The sequence below is a fragment of the Lichenostomus cassidix genome, chromosome Z (assembly GCF_008360975.1).
Source record: "Lichenostomus cassidix isolate B80296 chromosome Z, HeHo_3.0, whole genome shotgun sequence".
Lineage (NCBI taxonomy): Eukaryota > Metazoa > Chordata > Aves > Passeriformes > Meliphagidae > Lichenostomus > Lichenostomus cassidix.
The window spans coordinates 41,780,903-41,805,642 of record NC_139511.1 but is presented as its reverse complement, the minus strand read 5'-3'; the positions used below and the strand labels follow the sequence as shown (position 1 = coordinate 41,805,642).

The window sequence follows — 24,740 nt, the reverse complement described above, 5'->3', positions numbered from 1 at the left end:
CAGGCCAGATGTGCCCTTGGTGAAGCAGTGCTGGTGTCTCGAGTCACCTCCTTGTCCTCCCTGTGCCTTAGCACAGCTCCTGGGAGGATCTGTTCTGTGATCCTGCCTGTCACAGAGGGGAGGCTGACAACATGGTAGTTCCCAGGGCCCAATACTAGTGAATATCTCAGATAATGACTTTTCTGCCACAATGATAGAGTAGCTAACTTTTGACAAAGGATTTTATTAAAAAAAAAAAAAAAAAGACTGACCCTCTTCAGCCTAATGACTTTGACAGATAAGAGCACAGTTCTAACTGACTTAAAATTTTTCAGATACTGTTTCTTTCTAACTGTAGATAGGTTCTTTCAGGTAAGATGGGTCAGTGTATATAAGGTTACATCATTATGGGGAAGGAGATAATGATCACCTCATAGGTATGTATACAAGGTACACAAAATTCGTAAATTACAAAAGCAAAAAATTGCATTAATTAAGAGATGGGTGTTCTTGCCTTAGTTTTCTGTTTTTGCAAATAGCCTTTACTTCATCTGTTAGAAAATCGTAACTTTTATTAGTAGGGTATATCCTACCTGATAGAAAACTACTTTGTACTTCTAGCTTGATCACAGCAAAAAAGTGTGGAACTGTCATTTTCAGCTGCTATCATTTCAGTAGCTGCTGCTGTTTTTTTGAGAATGCAAGAGTGAACTGTGAATGTCCCTTACTTGTTTCCACCATTGGGTAAACTAAAATGTTATGATCTTTGTTGGAAAAATGGTTTTAGATGTGTATTCTTCAGAACGGGGAAAGCATGATTTAACAAATGAGTGGTTTAGGTCACATAATCACTGAGTATCAGCAAAGGTATCAGCAAAAGCAGGTTTAATATAAATTTGCAAAAGCATGACAAAGTTCAGTAGCAAGGTTCACTGTATCACTGACTACATGGATGAAGCACAAAAAGAAAAATCAGATTAGAATCAAGGTCGAATGATTGTAACAAAGACTGAGAATGCAAAGGGGCAAGGGTATGAAGAGCTAGGGGAGACCCTACTGTAGAGTCAAGAGTTTCAGAGAGGACCCACTTGGTTTCCTGGTGGAGCCTAAGTGTGACTGAATCCAAACCTAGCCTTAGATTAAGGGGCCAAGTCCAAACTAGGCCCCAGGTTTGTCTAAACGATTTAGCAGCACATAATTGTTGACTAATTTAACATTTACAAAATGATTTAATAGTATTGACTGTAAGCACCACAGTAACTTAATTACCGATCTGTGATGGAAATATTCATACTGTACTTGCCATTGGGTGTTCAAGTCTGTTCACGCATGCATGCACACCAGCCCAAAGAATTGTGTACAAAATGTATATACCTGTTAAAAATTCACCTTGAGTTGAGTGAGATACTCACATCAGATGCTGTGGCAACACTTGGTGACAGGTTGAGCTTGAGGATTGAGTGGTACTGGGGGGTAGCCTAGACCCTGTCAGCAGGTTTCAGCAGTGGTCCTCAGAGTACTGCAAACTCGTGAGCTGGTGGGCTTCAAGAGGTTCCACTTAGAAGAAGATGCTGGTGCAGTCACAGCTGCCCAGGGGAGATCAGAGGACCTGGCTTATGACTAATCTTCATAGTATCACAAGATGGTTGTCTTCAGTCATCTGTCAGTCTTCATCCTGTAGACTGGAAACTAGTGGAATTTTCCTCAAAAGTCTAGATACAATAATCTTGTTCCGTTCAGGCTATGATTCAGGCAAACAGTGTTCCAAGACCATCCATTAGGTAGGAGCTGTTCTTTAGGCAGCAGCAGTTCCTGAGAACAGCCAATGTTTCTGACAAGCTCAGGGGGATTTTAACTGCCCAGGAGCCATTAATCAAGGACAAGGCCTAGAGAGAATGCCTGAGGAGACTGGAGATTGTAGAGCAGCCCAAAAGGAGCTGGGCTGGGGCAGAGAGTGGAAAAATAGGCACCACACATAGTAGCTTGTGTTTGTACTGATTTATTATTGACAGACTATATTCAGTTGGGTATGAGGTAACATTAACTGTGCTGACATCCTTGTTTTATGTCACAGACTGCTGCATGAGTTAGAAGAATACACTTTTGAGGTAACCTGCCTTTTATATGAGGCAATTCAATTAGAAAATAATCACAGGATTTCTAGTGCTTATCACTTCTGTGTATGGACAAGTAGAAAAAATTTCTTGAATTCACTGAATTTTTATTAGAGGATTGTATGTGTTGCTCATTGCTAGTTCACAGGAAAACTCAAGAAGGCTCTGCAGTGGAAATGACTCCTATAGAGGCAGATTTCTCCTGGCAGAAGAAGATGATAGAACTTGAGATGGAGATCCAGGAAGCTTTTCTCCGTTTCATGGCGTCTATTTTAAAGGGTTACAGAACATTCCTCAAGCCAATCACACAGGCACCTTCAAATAAAGCAACTGCTGCCGATTCCTTGTTTGATCATCAAGGTAAGGGTAGGGCAAACCTGCTGCTGATAGCCTTGGCAGTGTTACAGCTTTAAAGTTGAAGAGCTGCATAACTTTTAAAGGTCAAAATTCCCTTTGGCTGTACAGTTCTTGGCAGTATTTAAAATTGCAGTTATCTAAAGTTCAGCTATTCAAAATTGATTGGAACACAGATACATACACATAGAACTGCAGGTTTGCACTAGCTCTGGCGTTAAAAAAAACTTTATTTGGTAGCATGTTGTCCTCTCATCGTGGCATATTCTGCAAGAGCATCTTTTGGGAATGAAAAAATATTTTTCAATTCCTATGAAGCAAAAATGTTAAAAGCCCAGCTCCAGTAATGAGGAATGAAGTTTTGGTCTTGATATAAATGGAAAAATAGTAGAGCATGGGGTAGAGATCAGAAACATAGCAAAGCAACAAACAATAGTTGGCAAATGGCATTTTCCTCATCGCTGTTAACTATTCAGATCTGTTCATGAGTTGAATGCTGCATAAAATGTCACAGGGTAGGTGTATGTTGTGGTGGTTTGGGTTTTATTTCTTTCTTTCTGAGTTGGTGATATATATATATATATTTTAAATTACTGGAGGAGAGATTTGAGAAGAGATTTTCAGGTAATTTTTTGGAGAGTTTTCAATATTATCGGGCCTATCACCTTTTAGGATAAGGTGATTTTTATTCAAGTATTGGTTTTAGCTGTTGGATGCTTTTGTACACGGTCATCTTCTTTTTCTTGCACAATGAATCAGCAAACACAGTGAGAGGGGATTACATGGGTGTGATCAATTGCCAAGGATTGTTAGCTGTGTTAAAAAAGTAGCTATTAAAAATGCTGTTATTTTAATCTTCCAAATGCATGTAGATATAAGTAGTTATTATTATTCATAAAGCCAATACTTTTTGTATTATCACTTTAAATAATTTATGTTGACACTTCCTGTGTTAATTTCTTATGGAAACTGGCATTTAGGTGTATGTTCCCCTTTTTAACCAGGATTTTTAAAAAGCAGAGACCGTGCCTATACAAAGTTCTACACGCATCTCACCAAAACACAGATTTTCAGCCGCTTTATTGAAGAGTGCAGTTTTGTGAGTGACAAGGATACTGGCTTGGCATTTTTTGATGACTGCATAGAAAAGGTGAAAAACATAGTAATACTACTAAATAATATTCTTCTGTTAACTTTGCATTACTGTCCTGTCTTTTAGTTGAGAAGGTACATAACTTCTGCAGGAAGTGTTCAAAGGGATTGGGATTCTTGGTGGTTATTGCTGAGTCATTTTCTTCATCATCTTGCATGGTCATAATTTCTGTGTTGTTGGAGGAGATTTTAATTAAAGGCCTGTAGGATTTCAATATATAGGATAATGTGAGAAATACCAGTAGCTGACACTTTAGCAAATGCCATCCATATCTTCCCTTTAAATGTTAATTATCCTCCTTCTAATGTGGAATTGCTACCAGTGGTCATCTGCTTTGTTGTTCTTTTCACAATCTCAACTTAAAACATGCCTAGCGCTTCAGATGTGGTCAGAACTGGTTTATGTGGATAAGTTGCCCTTTCATTACATGTATGTTAGAGGAGAAAGATTGCTGTATTCCATTCCCTTTTTCTTTTTTTTAATGAAGTCACATCAGTATGGTTCTGGTCTGGATAGGTTATGGAGTTTATAGCTTTATCTTTAAAATTCCAAGATCACAATATAGAAGTTAGGAACTAGAGAACTATATTTTTTAAAGGCGCATATATATATCTCAATGATTCTTTCTTGACAAACTTGCATTTTAATAACAACTTCTTGTAGACCGAGTCTTGATTCAGTATTGATTCTAGTCAAATTAACATTTTTAAATGGGCAAATTTTATTTGCCTTGCTTTTTTTCTGCTAAATACGGGGTATGCATTCTGCTAAATACAGGGTAGAGAATACTTTGTTAATAAACTGTTAATATTACTGCAGGTTGTCATATTGAAAGTATCTGCAAGACAGGAATTTCTCTCAACTAAACTAAATGAAAGCACTTTTCCTTTGATAGATCTTGGATTTTGTATTTAGTAGGTAATGTCGACAGATTGAAAGCATGCTGATTACTGAATTCTTTATTGAAGTATTGGAAAAAGAGCTTAATTGCTTCTACAGTAATATGGAAAATTGCTGTTTCTTCTTTAATATTTCAGCAAGTGACACAACTTTAATAGAATAATATAGGATTTTGATTTTGAGTTGAGAAGAAACTCTTAATTTTTTTTTCTTTTCCCAGCTCTTTCCAGATAAAGGAACTGAAAAAGGAGAGAAGGTACTTTGCACTTGAAAATGTTCAGGAATATCTGATCATAAAATAAAAATTAGACAAGGCTGTGGACTTGATATTTGAGTAATTAGAACAAGTATAATTTTTTATATATATATATATATATATCCAATCAAATGTAGCATATATTGAATGTGTTTTACAAATTCTTACATAATTTAAGTTAAAAAGGACACTTTGTTGCAAAGCCAAACTCTGTACTTAGCATACAAACTCTGTTTTCAGGTCGATGTAGATTCTGTTGAAGATGCACGCTTGATTGAGCTTGATGAGTCACAAAAAAGTGAACACACAGTGTTCATAATGCCACCAGAACCGCCTGCTGATGATGGACAGGACCGAGTGCCAAAATACAGGTACAAGTTAAACAGTCACGTAGAGTGAAACTAGAATGTTTATGATGTTTAGCAAGGCAGATGTTCCATGTTGGTGCAAGATTTGCCTTAATACACTGTTCAGAAGACCTCTTAGAAAGATATGAACTGCCCAGATTCTTGTAAGTTTCTGAAGCTCTAGAAGTCAGGTTTTTGTGTGGTAGTGTGTGTGAGGGCAGAGAATTATGGTATTAATTTTTCAATAACTTCTTGCCAACTTTATAGTAATACTTTTCTGCCTGTATTCAGTGTCCTTCTTCCTGTTTGAGCCATTTGTGTGTATTTTGTAGCAAGTGCAGTGCACTTTGTTCCATGCTGAGAATGATAAAGGGTGGTTATGAATCTACCCAGTACTACTGACCTGCAGGTGATGAACCAAAAGAACAAAACATGCACTCCACTTTTCAGATTTCTTGCATTTAGTCTTTTTCAGCCCTGTGCAGGAAGTCTGGAATTTTCAGACACTCTGGGTATGATTTTTTTCTTCCTGTCTCTCTTGGAGATCATGAGGGTCCTCTTTCTTGCTGTTGTCCTTGTTAATCATTGTCTGTGCTCCCCTGACCTTCATGACATGATTAGCAGTCTGGCTCTTATTTCCATTGTCTTTGGAGGTTTAATGTCCAAGGCATCTTCCTGTGGTATCTTTGTATTCTGTGGTATCTGAATAAGACTAAAAGGATCTTGCTGTATTCCCTTTTTTTTCCCCGGTTCTTTATTCTGCTGTTTGTCATTTTTTGCTGTACCAGTTGTCTTTGTGTGGCTTTCCTGCTATGAGCAGGTATGTGAAAAGCTTTTCTTTTCTGTTTTTTTAAAATCATCTTTATAGCTATAAAAACTTCCCACGACTAGATCTCAAGCTCTTTGACAGGCCACAGGAGCTCAAGCTCTCCTTCAGCAGACACCCAGCTGGAAGCAGCATTTCAAACAGTCCAGCACTCATGGCAAAGAGAACAAAACAGGTCAGATGAGTCTCACTGTAATGACTGTGTGATCACTGAAAGATACAAACTTTCTTGGTTAAACTGACACTGCCTATTTATACTGTAAGTTAATGTTAAAGGTTTGGTATCTGTAACTATTGAGAATGAACATTTGCAAATAAAAGTAACAGAAGTGATTAAAAAATTATTATCTGGGATTACAGTTTATTGTCAAATACATTTTTAAGCTTTAGACTGCAACATAAAATTAAATTTAAATTAATGCTTTAGTGCAGGAAAAAAAGATTGATCCTGATGCTAGGTTTTGCTTGCAGAGAGTCTTAATAAGAGTAGTAGAAAGGGATCTTCAGTTGAATGTGTGTCTATTATTATTAAATGCATACTCTTAAAAAGCCAGTATCTGAGTTAGTTTTCTAGATTCAAGATGTTATATCTTTTGTCTGCTTTTTTTGTTTGACCCTTACAGGAGATAAAAACAGCCCATAAATTAGCCAAGAAGTATTATGTAAGCCCCTCCCAGTGGGCTAAATGTCTCTTCAGTCATAGTTACAGCCTGTGGTTTATTTGTCTGCCGGCCTATGTTAGAGTTGCACATCCCAAGGTCAAAGCACTGCAACAGGCATATGATGTTCTGATTAAAATGAGGAGAACTGATGTGGAACCACTAGATGAGGCAAGTGCAAATCAAGAAAAGTTACCATGAATGTGAAATGAAGGAGGAGGTGCAAATGTAGAGTGTTTTGCTGACACCACTGGCTTAAGTGTACTTATGGTTTGACCTGTGTTAAAGCCACCTTAAAATCGTCTCAAGTCTGCTTAATGATGGCAACTAGAAATTAATTTTATTTTCCATCCCCAGCATGGTGTCTGCTGGGTTAAGTGCTCCAACTTAGTCTTGCTAGTCTTCTCCCAGGTGTGTTCCAGAAGGAAGTTCTTGAACATCCTGGGTTTTAAATGCACTTTTAATTAATGTTTTTCCACCTTGCTGTACTGAAGGGATGGTGGGTTTGTGTGCAGCATGCTATTCTTTCAGTAGTGTCCACATGCACAGGGCAATTATCCTGCTTTTCACATGGGCACCTTACCTCCTTCATTTCTCACATAGAAAAGCTGAGTGGGGAAAAAAAAATCAGTATGCTCAACAATGAGACTGCTGATGTTATTTCAGATCCTGTGATTTCCTGTTTAATTTTTGCTCCCTCTGCTGGCTGTGGCATATTATGGACTAAGTAGTTGCTCTCTTGCGGCTTCCCCTTTTACATGTGTAAAAGTTGGAAATCAGAAAAGGGCTTAAAATATTTCAAAATTCTTCTCCTTAGTCTATTTAAGTCTTTCTGTATCTTGTCAGGTCTGTTACAGAGTAGTAATGCAGCTCTGTGGACTGTGGGGTCAGCCTGTTCAGGCTGTGAGAGTCCTTTTTGAAATGAAAAATGCTGGAATACAGCCGAATGCCATCACCTATGGTTATTACAATAAGGTAAGGGACCAGTGTCTTTTACAGTTGTCACTCCCAATTCCTGTAGCATGTTTTAAAGATTGTTTCTTGAAGCTTTTCGCTTGGATTTGCTGATTCTGTTGGTCAAGCAATCCTTTTGGAATTGCTTACAGAATGACTGAATCTATGTGACTATATGGTTTCACACTGTTAAATTTACATTCCTGTGCTGTTTGGCTAACCAAATATTCTGTTGAAACACAGATTTATACTGCTTTCATTTACAACTTTTGGAACCATCTAATGGTTCCATGTCAGATAAATCTATTCTAAGGTGTATTCTTTAGGATAGCAGAATCCAATATGGATGAAGGTTGTAATTAGGGTAGTTGAAATAGCCTCTTTTCCTTGCTTCCAAGTTCCTGTAGTATGCTGATGAAAACTATAAACTGTAGTAAGGTAACTATAGTTTATAGTAATTATGAAAAGGAAAAGAGGTGCTACTGTGGTCTTCTGTTGCTATTAAAAATTTATAAATGCAAACAACGCCCACCTTGTTTAGTTAAAGAAACCGTGGTCTGTTGTTTGGTATTACTCAGTTATTGTATGCTGAGCTGTGGAATAAAAGGGAATGGCTAGATCATAAAATTGAAGTATTTGTCCTACTTCACATGGTTGACAGTAAATGCTTTTTTTTCAATAGTGAGGAAAAAAAAGCTTTTCACCAATTTTTTTTTTTTTTTTAGTGTAACTTCCTTACTGGTTTTGCTTTTCCAAAAATGTCTCTTTCTGCAGGCGGTTTTAGAGTCATCTTGGCCTAGCGGTAACCGCAGTGGCATATTCCTTTGGACAAAGGTACGAAATGTAGTTCATGGCACAGCGCAGTTTAGGCAGTGCTTAAAGAAATCAACGCAAAGCCCACGAGTGCCTGTGATACCAGGTAATAAGTTAGTTGAAATAGATTTTTTATTGGTGAACAAGAGCATGACGTGCTTTCTGATGGATTGCAGCTAACACTGTGGCTTTTGAAAGTGGAAAATCTGTCCTTAAATGTATAAAAATTTATATTTGCCAACTTGATGCTTGTAACAGGATTAGAGTGTCTTTTGCATACTGAAGAATTAAATGTCTGATTTCTGTTGCCAGAATTTCATATTCTTCTTTTACCTGTGCAAGCAGAAGTATTTACTGTTGTCTGATGAGGTTAGATTTGTTTGAATACCTGAACAAGTAAGTCCTCTCTTACTAACCAGCTCTCGTTCATGTCTTTAGCTCTGCGGAGTCCCACGGGTGGAAGTGATGGGGACATGGTGAGCCATGGTAGCGTGGATAGTTCTAATGATGCTAACAGTGGGGAGCACACCCTCTTCGTCAGTGACTTAGTCAGGCTTGAATCCGTTGATAATCCCTCTAGCACAGGTACTAGATTCTGCTGAGTTTACTACTAACAGTTCCCCAAAAGGCTAAATTTTCTAGTCTCATGTTGGTTTCCCCTCCACAACTACTACTTTCCCTTCTTGAGGCTGTAGAGAAGTGTGGAGCTAACTCATGTAGAAAAAGAAGTACACTATTGTTGAACATTCCTCCTTTGCTGCACATCGTGCTTTAGTTTAGAATGGACCATAGCAGAAGTACTGTTACATTAAAATAAATGTTCTGCTGTGGTCTCATGCACTCTGCTTTTTGTGTTAAGCTTCAGAAAAGGTATGAAGCCTCTGATATATGAGGCTGTTTAATTTTTGCATGTTGTCATTTTTTCATGGAAGTGATAGTCTGTGTGGGTAAAATCTTTCCATGAAAGGCAAGAAGGTGATAACTGGTGAGGCGATTAGAAGGTAACACTTGAAAATGTTTGTCCTTGATGATATCCCAGAAAGGTGTAATTAGCATTTGTGGAATTAATATATTATGTTAGGTTATAGTAAACTACATTTTTAAAGGCCATATTCAACTTTGAAATAAATACAGAAATTATCAGAACGTTGTCATAGAGTTTTTAGGAGACACCATGGGAATGGAAAGGCAGGTGATAAGCTGGAGAAAAACTCCACCTTAAATATAGTATGCACTCCTCCAGACAAGCTGAAGTAAAAAGAGTGCACAGGAAGTTAATAATTTGAGATGGCAAGACCAAATGCATGGTTCTTAGTATCTGCTTTAGTACTGATCACATCCTACCTGTGCACGGTCTCAACTAAACTTCCTTTCTGTGTGAACTTCAAAACTTAATGTACAAAATGGTTCTTGCACACTCTTCATGTTTTTAATATCTTGAGCCCTTCTGTAAAGAGAACTTTGAGTCTGATTCCTGTGCTTCATCTGATATGTCTGCCTAGATTACTGAACTTCCCTTCTCTCTGCTCTTTGTTGCTCTGCTTTTTGCTCTTTGCTGTCTCTTGGGTGCCGCATTTGTCCTTGGCTATCACGGTGTGGGGTGCAGACATATGGTGTGAAGCCTTGGATGCACGTGTGCATTATTTCTACCCTTGAATGTTACTCCTACAGGTAATTCACCCATTTATGGATAGGGTTTTTTCACTTCTGCACAAGGCATAGGGATACTAACATAGTTGAAAATGTGATAGAGAGAAAATAAAGATCAAAGAATGTCAGAACTTAATTTTCTATGTAAAAAGTTCTTGATATAGTAGCCAAATGTATTAATTGATGGCTGCTCAAATTTTTGATTCTTTTTTACATATTTGTTATTTGTTGGTAAAAGAAATAGAAGTAATATATATGGTAGATAAATTATGTCTGTCACCCAGGTTTTATGGAGCTTCGTAACACCTTTCACACTCAGTAACTTACACTTTGATCTTTTTTGGTACATCAATGTGTGCAAATAGGTACTCTGAAGTATATAAACAATCCTGTTTAACATGTTGCTGAGAAATATGCCTATATTTGTGGTTTTTTGAACTTGCAGCAGCTCTTCAGATAAAAATAATAGAGAAAAGAGACTTTCTGGATTGTTTCATATGACAAACTTTTTGGATTATTGTTCACTTTTTTTTGTGAGTTAAAAGCTGTCAAATTTAACTGGTGTAGCAGAGGAACAGACTTTATAAAATGTTTAGAGTTTTACTTTTTTTTTCTATTGTGATTAATACTTTGGCATGTAGCGCAAAGATATAGCACAGTTATGGTACAGGGTCTTTTCGTGGCTGTATTCAGTGTTGGAATCTTGCTCAGTTACGGTTGTCTAAGTGTCTTTTGGTAATGCATTTGAGAATTTACCTTACCCAGCAGTTAAATATTTCATGCTAATGCGATAGGAAAGGAATGAAAGCAAATACAGTGCATTAAAAATAGTTAGTCACCGTAGTGTTTCTAGGGGAATTACTGGTATTTAATATAATTAGAAAAGTAAATTTGGAGTGGTATAGCCTAATTGTCTCTGGTGTCATCATCACCGAGTAGATCTTTCCACAAATTAGACATTTTGGAGATCTTACTATGAACTTTTCTGCAGAAACAACATGTGAAACAAATAAATTTCAGTTCTTTTATTTTCTTAGTGAAAAACAATTTTGGGAAGGAGAAATGAACTTGAGACGTGTCTGTATTTCTTCGAACAGGTGGTCAGTCAGACCAGGGTTACAGATCCAAGGATGAACTTTTGAGAGATGGTGAGGCTAGTCCTCCTGCAACTGAAACAAAAGTAGAGAAAGATATTTCTTCTAACGCTGAAGACTTAATAGGAGGTTAAGTATGCATGTTTATGTTGGTGAAAGCTTTTGGTAATAAATGTGCTTCATGTGTTGGACAACCACAGATACTCAATGGATTGAATTAATAAATCAATGCTCAGAATACAACAGATTCCATATAGTTATATTACTTCTGTGCCCTAAATAATAGCATGCATGTAGGTAGAAACAGCCTTTTATTAGACTAAATTCATATAGATGGAAAAATTGGATAAATGCTGGGGTACACAGTTGTTTACATTCCATTCCTCTCATTTATCTGTTTGAAATTTTGACAAGTTTTCAGCTGTACCTGTTTACCTAATAAAAGGCACTACTTTTTCTTACAAACTATTCCCAGCTATAGACAGCCATCTCCTGTCTTTTGTTCAAATTTTGCCCTTAGTTTTTCTGTATTTTGTTGTTTTCATTAGTGAATTTGTTTCAGATCTGGGTTATGAGATCCTTTATGGGAGTTAGGGCTTCTAAAGCTCTCATTGAACAAATAGTCCTGCATGGAAATCTGTGAATTACTGTTTGTACTCTACCTTGCTTAGTTGAAAAAATACCGCAGGGAGAAATTGGCAAATGCTCTAACCCTGTGAACAGTTAAGCACTCTCTGCATAATCTCTGGCTATAACTTCCAGGAAACACTCAGTACCTGATAGGACTGATCCTTTAGTTTGTTATTACGTAAGGGCACAGTTAGAGTTTATATTTTACATAACAGTGCAAATGAAATTATTAAGTTAAATCTACTAATGTTCACATTCTATTTCATGCAGAGGTTTCTACAGAAAAATCTTGTGAAAAGCAACAGCCGAATACAGAAACTCCAAGTCCAAGTGATCCACCTTCTTCGGGTAACAGTATCGTTAAGGTTCCGTCTGGGTTTTTTAATAGCAGTGGAAGGAAGAGCAGTAGTGGTGAGTCACTGGCTGAAACAGAGCTTGCTAAAATCCTGATCTTGTGATGTTGTGTTTTACAATCTGTTTCATGTTATGGAAAGAAAACTTCTGTTAAAGGTGCAGATGTCTCGCACAGTGTTTGCTTTCCACCATTATCCTGTGCAGGTGACTTAGAAGGAGCCTTTGGATTCTAAGGCTGAAAATCACTGTTCAGTAGATTGAAATCAAGATTTTTCCCTGCCCTACAATGAGGGCGTTTCAGTAATATGCTAGAAAACAAAGAGAAATAGTGTCTCTACTCTTGATTTTGTCATCTAAACCTTGCTGGTCTTGGACAAGTCTCTATTGCTGCAGCTTACATTGCCAATCTACAGTGCAGGAACAATGTGTGTTGTCTTTGTGCTGTACAAAATTTATTTACTTATCTTGAAATTTGTGATGAGGAAGATTTGTGGATATATAAAAGCCAAATCTTGGGGCTCAATTTTTTTTTTTCTGCCTTTGTGTCTGTCCTTTACTATGACAAGGTAGTCCAGCTTCAGTGCAGCTTAATAGCAAAGAATTGAGTCTCAGGTAAAAAGTTGCCTGGAACATATTTGGCAGTTATGAGAACTGATAGCTAGCCAAGAAGCATAATTGATGTGTGACTTAAGCATCCTCCAGCAGTGTATATGGTACAACAGGTCCTCTCTTGAGGTCCTAATACAGTAAAATTTCCATACTTATGGAGGTTTTTACCTATCTAATACAGCTATCTAGGCAGTAAATATTCCCAGCTACCCTGAAGAAACAGGAATATTTGTAAGATCATGCTGAATACATGCTGAATTTAATTAGCATTTTCTAAATATACAGCTGTGTCATAAATGAAATAACACATCTGTATTGGGCAGACACGCACAATAGTTTGTTCAGAACCAGAATGAACTATGGAGTCTGATGTTTTGATCTGTCAGTCTTGTTCTTGGGGGAAAAAAATCCCAAACCAACCAGAGCAGTTTTTACTCAAATTGCAGTTTCCTTTAGCTTGTGATGTAGTACCAACTCTTCAGGTGTTGGCACAAGGAAAGCAGGTAGAAGCCATAAACTGATTTGACTCCTAAGGGCAGATAGTTTTTGGTCTGCAGGATGCCTTGGCAGCCAATGAAATCACTTGTTAATCCTAATGTAACTTCTTAATGGAGATTTTGAGACTGTGGTACTCCCTGTTTTTTCTATGTAAGAGATTAAGGAGATTTCACATGATTTCAGGAAATAAACATTTTTATTGGCTAGGGATACAATGTTATTAATGCATTTTCTCTTCTAGAAACTGTTTCTAGCCCACTGTTTATAACTCAAGATTCAGTCGAAGATGTAGTCTTTGGTAATGTTTCTCCTAAGAAAACGAGTGAAAAAAGACAGAAGAGGCAAAAACTGTTTTCAGAGAGAAGCTGCAGTTTCAGCAGTGAAAGCAGAGCTGGAATGCTGCTGAAAAAAGACAGCTTGGACTTGAATTCTAAAGAAATAGCAATAATGATGGGAGCAGATGCCAAGATCCTAACAGCAGCTTTATCTGTGGCAAAAACTTTGCCCTGTCATATCAGTAAATCCCACAGCTTTGAAAATATCACTGACCAGCAGGTTTCTGACATAAGTGGCACTTGGAGTTGTGTGACTGGTTGTGATTGGGATGTAGAGCATAGGTCTTCACCGGTGCTGGAAGAGCCTGGGGAAGGGCAGGAGCATCTTGAGAATGGAGGAGATGGAAACATGACAGCAGTGGAAGATATGAACCTTGAGCAGTCAGCTGAGTCTAAAAACCAGAAATCAGAATCCAAAGATGCAACTGCTAAAAGAAATAGCTTTTATGGTGTGGCTAAACCTATCGAAAGGGAAGATGTTGAAGTAGGCTTGGACCCTTTGTCTTTGCTAGCTACTGACAGCATGCAACCATGTTATCCAGAACCTGGAGAAAAGTTGCTGTCACCAGTTGCAGCGCGTAATTTGGCAGATGAAATAGAGAGCTATATGAATTTGAAGAACCCATTGGGTGGTAAGTTTCCCAGCATGGAGCTGCACAAGCCAAATAAGGAAGCAGAAGCTTCTGGTACACTTGGTCACTCCCAAGAAAGAAGGTCAAGCCTGCCTTTGGATCGCATCCTGCCATCCCCCAAGTGTTTTGAAAATCGAAGAAGTCCTTCTGTCTCCAGATCCAAAACATTCACTGGACGATCAAAGCAACCAACCCATCTACAAGTTCAAAAGGAGCGATCTTCGTCTTTGACAGGACTGGGTCGTTCTTCTCCACATGGCTCATTGGGGACTGTTGTAACAACTTTATCCAATCTGAAGTTAGACAATTTACTGTCTGGACCAAAAATGGATGTTTTCAAATCAGGCGTGAAGCAGGCTGCCAATGTGGCCAGTAAGATGTGGGGAGTTGTAACTTCAGCATATAGTTATTCGGATGATGAGGTAAGTGCTTTTCAGTATGAAAAATTTGGCGACACAAAGTTAGAGATGTAACTTCTGTGTCCAGAAGATTGCTTCTCAAGGTGGTGTTTTTAATTAAGTATTGACTCTTACTAGCTAATAAAAATTACGCTTTATCTATGGTGTCCTTCCTTGCCATTAAAAAAACCACTTTTCAGACTAAAGCAGATTAGGTGATCTTGATGCAATAAGTTGTAGCTTTTTGTTCTCAACAGTCACTCCATTTATTTATTTATTTATTTATGTCGCTTTTTATTTATATGTAAAGAAACTGAACCAAGAAACCCTAGTAAGAACAAATTTATATCTCCTTAAATGATGCCATACTGCCTGTCTCACTTTAGAAAACTAGGTTGTGAAAATACAACACAAACCCAGGAAGTCAGGTTGGTGAGGATTAAAGTTGAAAGTAATAAGGTACAGCCTGACATCTAGTAAATTTACTTGTCAGAAAATTGGAAACTAAATGTTTTGGTTCTTCTGTGACTAACAGTCTTTTTCAGAGTAAACTATATCAAACTGTAATAACAAGAATGAAAGAGGATATAGAGGGATGAATATTGTGACTTCTTCTTTTCTATGTCTTGTTATTGTGCTTTCAAACATAGTTTTCTGTTAGAAAGGCCTTTACTTCATGCCATTAACCCCTCAATCTGGCGTTTGATTTTAACGGTCTTTTATGTCTCTTCTTTAGGCTGTTAAGATAGCTTTTTGTTGCCTTTTCAAAATTCTCCTTTCTTTGCCCAGCAAAAAATCTTTCTTTCATAAAAGCTGGAGAAGGGGAAGATAATTTTGGCTTTACTGCTATGTGAAACAATTTTACCTGATGTTACTAATAGGGTCTCTAATATTAAACTAATAAAAATAAGGGGTTTTTTTAACCAGATGTTGCCTGTGACAATGAAAATTCACTGCCTTGCTTTCTTTCCTGAGTTTTTTTCCTATGATCTATGTTTCCTTTCTGTTAGGTTGACCTGCTGCATAGAATTTTGTTTAATGGCACGTAATTCCAAGGATGTGACTTATTTTACTTTTCTTCAAGCATCCTTTCATTCTCTCCTATTTTATTTATTTAACTTAGCTTTTTTTTTTAAATCCTAACTATTGTACTTCGTTGCATCTTGTGTTTTGGTGACTGAGTTACTGCTGTATCATTTCAGCTGGTATGTTTCCTTCCTGTCTTCAAGTCTGAAAATGTGACTTTAATTTGAACCTTATTTCTGATAGTTGCTTCATTTTTGTAATGCCTGACAAATAACAGTTCTGTGTAATTTTTCCTGTTTCTACTGTAATGAAGAAATTTATATCCCTGGTTTTTTGTCACTTGGTTTGTCAGTTTCTCAATATCGTCCTGCTGTGTCCAATAGCTGCACTTTTTGAGACTACACAGATTTATCTTACATCTAATAATTTTTTTACAACAGGATTTATCTTGGTCTGCTAGTTTTATTATTTATTCTTTAGGATAAAGATGGAAGTCAAATAATGGATGTGGAAGTGCTCACAAATGCTACTTTTTCTTCTTGCTTTAAAGGAAGAAAGCCATCGACCAGACTGTAACTTCCCTGTGGGTTTTGAAGATAGTATTTTAGGAGATAATCTGTCATCAAGAACTGGAGTCCCAGGCCTACTTACAAATGAGCTTGCACAAAGCACTACTAGCCTTGGCAGTAGCAGCAGCAGTGGAGATGTAGGAAGACAGCATTATAGTGCAGGTAAGATTAGTTGGTTTTGTTTTCCCCTGATAACTTGATTATAATATAACAAACAGGGAAAACTGTTATATGTGAAATCACTCAAAACAGTGGAAGCTATGAAGCTATATGAAATTATTTCAAGCCCCTAAGAGAATTACAAGCAAGTTTTGACTTCCACTCTATACTTTTCTCTTGCAGTAGCAAATAGCTAGCGCTTCTCTCTTTGTTGATTGTATAAAAAGCTGATACAATATGCAGGAATTTAACAATAAAAATACTGTGTATGTGATAGGAAGATTCCTAACTTGTTATAGCAAAGAGCATCTTCTCATTCCCATAAAGTCATAAGACCCTGGAAGTATTAATTTTATTGAAATATTGATACAGAAAAGCTGAGCAGTTTGAGAAGTGCAGATAGTTGCAAAACTAACAGAGGCAGATCATTTGAGGGAGGAAAGAAGCAAACCAACCAAAACCAAACAAGAAAAACAGCCCTGTAGTCCTATGTGCACAAAAACCCCAAAGCAATACACACTAAAAGTTCTTCCTCTTTAGCATGGAATAGGAGGTGTTGGATACATACTTGTTTGAAGTTATGTAGGTAAATAATTTATGACTGTAAGCAAATTGTCCTTCCCTCCCCACTGCCAGCTGTAAAACTGGATTAAATAAATTTAGTAATTTTCAATTCAGATTTGATTCTGTTAGATTTGATTCTTATTTTGAGAAAAAAGATGTTGTTTGTGAACCAGCTGTGAGGTTGGTTCAGGTCTCTTTGCAATACAGTACTTCAGTGATGCAAATATTGTAAAGCCATCTGCATCAAGAGAGGAAGAACTATCTTGCATAGTAGAGATAAGGTGGCCCTGTTTTGCAAAATCTTGGCAAGATGTCTTCCAAGTCCAATTAGTTAGGAGGGTTATAAGAACTCACTATAAAGAGTGGCAGCCAATAAAGTATGTAAAATTTGTTCACAAACCTAGTCTTGAGCTGGAAAAACAGAGGAGCCTTCTTTACAGTGAGAAGATACTGGTGGTGAATTTTGAACAAAAAAATCAGGGCTTGTAAAAAGTAATTCTGATAATTTTGTCTTTTAAGAGTAATTCCAGCCATTTCTTTCTGGTGAATATATTCCAACTCCTTTTCCCTTTTTCCTGGACAAGGCTCCTAACCATAAAACCTAGCGTTACCAGAGAAATAATACTTGGTTTAGTGCAGTGTTAAGCAGGGAAAATACAAGCAGAATAATGGCGTATTTGGTATTGTATGTCTCACCTGGTACTGTGCTTATGTTTGCTACTTACATATGAATGTATTATTCAAGAAATCATGATCAACTTTTTAGAGTATGTGTATTGAGCAGTCTTACTGCTCTTTGCCAGTCAATTTTTTGGTTTTTTTTTTAAATGATCTGTGATATATTGTGTTAGAAAAATGACCTTCAAATGTTGGTCACAAACATTAAATTTATCTATGCTGTAATTATAATGTCAGTGAGTTACAGATACACATATCTTTGGAGACCTTTTGGTACAATTTTCTTGCCTTGGTTGAAAAGCTGTTATTTTTTGGGGGAATGGATTAATTATTCTTTGCTTGAATACAAAACTCAAATGACTCTTTTTGTACAGGTGAAGTTTCATTCCCAAAAAGTATGAAAATTCTAGATTCAGAGAAATCAGAGCACAGCTCTTCACATAATACTAGTTTATCCAGCATTTTCCAGAACTATGCAATGGAGGTAAGAATAATACACTCATAGATTAAAGCTGTAATTACTCAGTATAACTATGCATTAATTACCTGTTCAGTTGCATTGTGCTTGGTTTCTCAAAACAATTTTTTCTTTGTTTCTACTGCAGAGATGCTTAATACTTGTAGCTTAGAGTGTGACAACAGCTTTTAGAAAGAAGAAGTCTTAATTACTTTTATGCATTCCTCATATAGAGAGAGAAAAGATGTTGAGGGAAGGATCAAAACTTGAAGCGAAAGAGAAGTTAGAGACAAAACAGGATCTCTGTAGGGTTTTAAATTTTTTCTTCCTTATGAGAATTATGTATTGTTACTAAATAATTGTGATGAGTTGGCCACAGCCAGCAGCAAAGCCCTCACACAGGTATTTGCTTACTCCCCTCTTAATGCGGAAGATAATTGAAAGGGCAGAAGAAAAAAAGCTTGAGGGTTGAGATAAAGATAATTTAATAAGTGACTGGGTGGGGGGGGAAATTAAAAAAGAAGGAGACACAAACAAAAAGAAATAGTAATGCAGAGTTCAGTCAGCACCCTAACACCTCAAGGAAGAACTACCTTGGGAAAACACAGAGTTTTATCTCTGAGCATGATGTTACACAGTGTCATTTTGGTCAACTCAGGTCAGCTGTCCTGGCTGTGTCATCTCACAGCCTCCTGGCACGTAGTAAGAAAAGTCCATGATGATGTATAAAGCCCTGTGCAGTAATAACTAAAACATTGGAGTGTTAACAAATCAACATGGAGCTGGTTACCAGTCTGAAACACGGAAATATAAAGAATGCTAACAAGAAAATTAACTCTATCCCAGCCAAACGCAATAAAATAATGTTTTAGTATGCTTCTCTGCTTCAATTCTTGCCTGTAGATGCTTCCAGATTTCAAATACATAGGCGATGGTCACTGTATTTGCCTTGATCGCTTTTCTTTGAGCTGCATTTTTATTTTACTATGTCCTATGTCACTTTCATTTATGTTTGATGTTCTGGACATCAAGGCTTGTCGAACTTCTGCACTGCATTGTATAAAAGAGCACGGCAATAAAAATTCCATTGGGCAAATATCTAAATTATATTAGGTCCAAAATTTATTAGAAACTGTGTTTGATGGTGTTTTTTGGGGTTTTTCTCCCATGTGAGTGAAACAATGAATTAAGAGGAACAAGGTGTATAGTCCATTCTTCAGTTAGTACAGGATTAATTTTACCCTCTTTTCTCCAGTTCTCTATCTAGTTTAGTGGTGAGACTTTTATGTGGTAAAGACCCAGCTTTCTGCTTTTCCACTTGTACTGGGTTTGCAATGGCAAGGATTTGGTAGCAGGGGTGGCTTCTCTGAGTAGCTGCCACAACTTTCCCCCATGTCCAAAAGAGTCAATGCCAGCTGGCTCCAGGATGGACCCACTACTGGCCAAGTCCAGGCCTGTCAGTGACAGTGGCTGCAGTAGTGGGGTAGTGTTTTTGAGAAGGGGGAAAAAATGCTGTGCAACTGCATCTGCAGGAGAGGAGTGAAAATACGTGACAGAAACAGCTCTGCAGATATTCAAGTTAGTGTAAGGAGGAGGGGGAGGAGGTGCTCCAGGCACCAGAGCAGGGATTCCCCTGCAGACTGCAGTGAAGACCACGGTGAGGCAGCTGAGCCCCTGCAGCCACCTACCCCATGGCAGTGCAGGTGGATGCCCAAAAGTGGCTAACCCTGTAGGTGGGAGCCCGTGCTCGTGGCAGGTCCTATGACCCCATGGGGAGAGGAGCCCAGGCTGCAGCAGGTTTGCTGGAAGGACGTGTCCTCACAGGAGACCCATGCTGGAGCAGCTAGTGAAGAACTGAAGCCATGGGAAGGGCTTATGTTGGAGAAGTGTGTGTAAGACTGTCTCCTGTGAGAGGGACCCCACACTGAAGCAGGGGAAGGGTGTGAGGAGGAAGGAGCATCAGAAAAGACATGGGATGAACTGACCACAATCCCCATTCCCTGTTCCCATGTGCCGCTTCAGGGGAGGAGGGGGAGAAGTCAGAAATTAAAGTTAAGCCTAGGAAGAGGGGAGGGGTGTGAGGAAGGTGTTTTAAAATTTGGGGGTTATTTCTCTCTACCCTACTTGAACTTAAATTTGTAGTAAATTAAATTAATTTTCCCTAGTCTAGTCCATTTTGCCTGTGACAGTAATTGGTGAGTGATCTCCTTGTCCCTACCGTGACTCACAAGCCTTTTGTCATGTTTTTCTTCCCCTATTCACTTAAAGAATCAGATTATGATAGAGAGGCTTTCGTGAGCACCTGGCGTGCAGCCAGAGTCAACACATCACACTATTTAAAGGTTTCTTTTGTGTTTGGTTGGTTTTGTGGGATTTGTTTCCTTTTTTGGATAAGTAGACATGCATTTACTTGTACAATTTAAAACAATTTGTATATGCTGAAGTCTTCATAGAAGAAAGCAATTGCAAATGCTAAATTAGTAGCCTTTTAGGGTAATGCATCTTCCATGTCAAAAATAAATTACTAACATCTTCACAGGTAAAATTTAATGTGGATGTATTCTGAGTATGGTGAGAAAGAAATGGTAAACTCATTTCTCTCCATTGGCATTCTGGTACCTATTAAACTCCTAAGGGTGCTAAGCTTATAAAAAAACAATTATAAAAGGGCCTTGACAGTATTCATTCTTTGCTGTTCTAGGTCTTGATGTCAAGCTGCTCTCAGTGTAGAGCTTGTGGTGCTTTGGTTTATGATGAAGAAATTATGGCTGGGTGGACAGCAGACGATTCAAACTTGAACACTACCTGCCCTTTCTGTAAAAGTACCTTCCTACCTTTGCTTAATGTTGAATTTAAAGACCTTCGTGGCTCTGCAAGGTCAGTGCATTTTATAGATACTGTCTTTCTGCCTTTGCACCTGTGCAGGGCTATATTTTTTCACAAGTGGATCTTTGTTATCTCTCCCAGTCTAGATGTACACAAGATTATGCCTATTCAATGGTTGTGATTGTACTGCAGAAATTTATATCATGTCAAGTATCGAGTTGCATTGTAAACCGGCCAAATACCAAATAACTGGTTGCCATTTTGTCACTTTTTTCCTTTAATATTTTCTTTGTAAGCATAACTGTATGAAAGGTGTAAGTCTGTTTTCATTTTGTTTCAATTTTAAAACAAAACCAATGGACCTTAAACTTTATAAAAGCATATGAAGAAGTTTTCAAATCTGTCAGCAAAAGTTTTTTCCCAGATCGAATTTGCTAGCAGCTCTTACTTCCAGGTGCTCCAGCTTACTGGTTTACCAGTTTAAGCTTCTCTGCTTACTGTTTTTACCTCTTTCAGTTGCACTGTGAAAAACTGAACTTAATTCTAAGTTCCAGTTCTCACTGTAGTGGTTATTGCTGTGAAACAGAGATTCCACTAGTGTTCTATAATGCAGAAATCAAACACCTGTAGCAACTGTAGAGTGTGTACTTAAAAGACTTAGCAAAGCAAGACACATTGATGTTGTCTTGTGCTTATAATGGTGTATGATCATGTAGTCTGTAATACCACATTATAATAGCAACCATTTTCAATGATGTGTCAGCTATTAATACACTGTTGCTGGTTTGGAACCATGACAAACTAAGGTCACTTGTAAGAATTTATGTCCAGGGCAGGATTAGTTCTTTTGCAGATCAGATCTCTCTATGTATTAATTTACTCTGCCTATATAAGTTGCAGGGGTGAGAGTAGAATTAATTTCCTGTTGTCAAGCATTACAATGTTGTGTTTTGGTTTTTTGCTACTTTTGAAAAGTAAATGTAGAAAATATGTTTATGACTTTATGCTTATGTCTTTACCTTTGTATTTTTCTCCCTTCCCATTCATGTTGTAACTTTAGCTTTTTCCTGAAGCAAAGTACCTCAGGAGATAGTTTACAGAGTGGTAACCTTCCATTAAGCACGGATCCCCTGGAGCAGAAACTGTTGTCCAGTCCAGCCGTTGCTGATTTGATCAGTTTTTCCGATCACGTGCAGTCCAGCCACACCATAGCTGAAGAAACTAGCTCTGCAGCTGAGCAGGGGTAGGTAAATCAGGATTGGTAGTTCTGTCAGAAATGCGTAAGTACTTTCTGTACTTATAAGGGTAAGGTTGACTTTTATACCAAGTGTGGTGAAGTACAATTGTAACTTGAGGATCATCTCTTGCCTCTCACTCTTCTTGCATGTTTTAAGCATGCTTTCATAAATTCGAAGTTAAATCATTCCACCAAGTTGAGTAGGTTTTAGAGACACAGCTATAGAAATAAAACTTCATGTCCATCAGCTGTTGATCAGTAGGCAAAACCTCTACTCAGGATGGTTAAAACACAGTCACCTTTTAAACTCACTCAGAAATTTGATCATTGCTTCGCCTTTTCTTATACGTGTGATTTAACAAGAAGGACACTGCATTAAGAGGAAAAAATAATTCCATTTGCTAGAACACTTTGTTTGAGAGAAAATCAAGACCTGTGCCGAGCCTGTGTTCTATGACAGACAAAACCTATGTAAAACTGAAACTCCAAAAAAAAATACCACTTTTGAAACAGTTTGAGGAAAAAAAGCATTAAGGGGAAGGTGTCATGTTAGAAGAGGGAAGAACTGAAATAATGCTGCTATGAATTGTGACCTCTTTGCTGGGATTGGTTACATTTTGTTGTAATTGTTTGGGATTCTTTAATCATTATTCAGTTTGAAATTCTGGAGTATTAATGCCTCCGAGTAATGAGCTAATGCCTGTGTCAGACAACTAAAACTTAAATCAATGCAGTAGTAGTCTTTCTACACTAAAAATTAAAGGTGGTATTGCTTATGTTAACATCTTAATCTTGATGACTTATATTTTTAACTAAAGTAAAATTTATGACTGAAAGTCACCTGTAAATAATCTCTTCTCTCTCTCTGCAGATTATGTGGAAGCAGACACTTTGTTTCACTTAGTTCTTCTGTATTGTAATTGAAGTGGTTTTATCCATTATTTCAGTTATAAGAAGCACAAAATTAATATTCCTAGATCTGTAAATGGCTTGATTGCATGTGTTAAATCTGACAAGCCTGAGTTTACTTAAATTAGCTTTCTGGATGAGTTTGACACCATTTTTTTTTTATCATTTTGGCCTGCAATTTTTAAATTACCTTCTGTTACGTTGTTGTTTATGACACTTGGAACGTAAAGGGAAGAGGAAGTAAAACTGAGCATAGTCAAAACAAGATAAACTTCATAGGCTGGCAAAACTGTAGACTGCTGTTTATTAAGCAAGGTAAAGCTGTAGCAGGGCAATGTCACCTGTTCAAAACTGCAGCACTTTCAGATTCATGTCTTAGGTAATACCTAGCTGCTTTTCTGGAGGGATGTTTATACTGGTCTGAGAGGTGTTTTGTTCTGTGTTCTCTAAACAATGGAGCTAACTTTGAAAATGCAATTTCTTGTTAATAGAGAATATTGGTTTGGGATCTTTACTTGGCTTCCTTCCTGTTGCCATAGAAATGCTGAATAGTTTCATATTAGCATATTTTCTTCTAAAATTCACACAGTGATGCAGTAGAAGAAGAGACTACAGATCCCAGCACCATGAAGACACATGCCAATAATCCACCAAAAAGGGGAGTGTCCTTGACTCGGAGCCACAGTGTTGGAGGTCCACTGCAAAACATTGATCTTTCCCAGAGACCATCTCATGGCATTTCAACAGTTAGTCTTCCAAATAGTTTGCAAGAAGCTGTGGTAAGTCTTGAAGCTGCATATTCAGTTGAAAGAAAAATATTGAAGACAATGAACTTAATAATATTCTACTGCTAACATTCTTGTCTATTTGGGGAATAGGAATTGCCAAGCATATTTTCACCTTCTTACAACTGAAAAAAATCTTAGTTCGGTTAATCTAAAATTACTTTTTCAATGCTTTGTATGAACAGTTCTGCTTGATTTGAAATGTTCTAACAGAATGGCGCTAATCTTTGTCTTTCTAAACCAGGAAGTTTAATAGTAAAGCAAGTCTCGTACAGCAGACTTAAACACAGTAATGCAAACAACACAGTGTTGCAAGAATAAAAGTTTGTTCAATTTCTGTGCTTTTACTTATGCTCCTGCAGTATATTCTGTTAGGTTTACCTGTTCAGTGAATAGAGAACATGAGAGGCTGTATTGAGACTCTTATCTTACTTGTGTAACAAAGTGTTTCTCCTCTCTCTTGGTGCTTTTTATTGTCCATAAGCTGCCTTAACATGTGAATTTATGATTCAGTTCCACAACTGATGTAATTACTGACATTTCTCTTCAATTTCCATTGCTGCAGGCTTGGTACTGGCTACCAGCTTAAATAGGTTGAAACTGCACAATTAGGAACAAGTTCTAACAAATTAGCATTTTTCTTGTTCATATAGTAGCAAGAGCCTAGGTGGTTGATCTTTAAAGTTAAGAAATCCCCAACAATCAAAACTGCTGATGCTGTTAAAGTTACTGTGTGTTCAGTAGTCCCAAAGGCTTCTTCCAAATGTCAAAAGAAACTCTTCAACAAAGGTTCCCAGGGTAAGAAATCCTGAAAAGTATTTCTGGAAGAAAAATCTTTGATTTTGTTTAAAAAACCCCAAAACAACAACACCACCACAAAAAACAAACAAACAAAAAAAACCAAACAAAAAAAAAAAAAAAAAAAAAAAAACAAAACAAACAACTCCCCCCCCCAAAAACCCACAAACAAGCAAA

The 24,740-nt window shown here is 37.5% G+C and overlaps 1 protein-coding gene across 5 annotated transcripts in view; it reads left to right on the top strand.

The window, feature by feature from the left end:
- Positions 1–24,740, top strand: part of DENND4C (DENN domain containing 4C) — a 70,936-nt gene that overhangs the window by 37,859 nt on the left and 8,337 nt on the right. For 3 of the 5 annotated variants that reach the window (XM_085043257.1, XM_085043261.1, XM_085043258.1), the window contains exons 12-28: positions 2,235–2,453; positions 3,452–3,597; positions 4,721–4,756; positions 4,997–5,127; positions 5,972–6,104; positions 6,553–6,759; positions 7,435–7,563; positions 8,317–8,461; positions 8,794–8,940; positions 11,103–11,228; positions 12,000–12,140; positions 13,432–14,579; positions 16,132–16,312; positions 17,926–18,035; positions 20,710–20,885; positions 21,895–22,077; positions 23,570–23,759. In XM_085043257.1, coding sequence (XP_084899383.1) covers positions 2,235–2,453; positions 3,452–3,597; positions 4,721–4,756; positions 4,997–5,127; positions 5,972–6,104; positions 6,553–6,759; positions 7,435–7,563; positions 8,317–8,461; positions 8,794–8,940; positions 11,103–11,228; positions 12,000–12,140; positions 13,432–14,579; positions 16,132–16,312; positions 17,926–18,035; positions 20,710–20,885; positions 21,895–22,077; positions 23,570–23,759 — 3,548 coding nt within the window. The remainder of the gene's footprint in view (positions 1–2,234; positions 2,454–3,451; positions 3,598–4,720; positions 4,757–4,996; positions 5,128–5,971; positions 6,105–6,552; positions 6,760–7,434; positions 7,564–8,316; positions 8,462–8,793; positions 8,941–11,102; positions 11,229–11,999; positions 12,141–13,431; positions 14,580–16,131; positions 16,313–17,925; positions 18,036–20,709; positions 20,886–21,894; positions 22,078–23,569; positions 23,760–24,740) is intronic. The other 2 variants (XM_085043259.1, XM_085043260.1) reach the window with 2 other exon arrangements.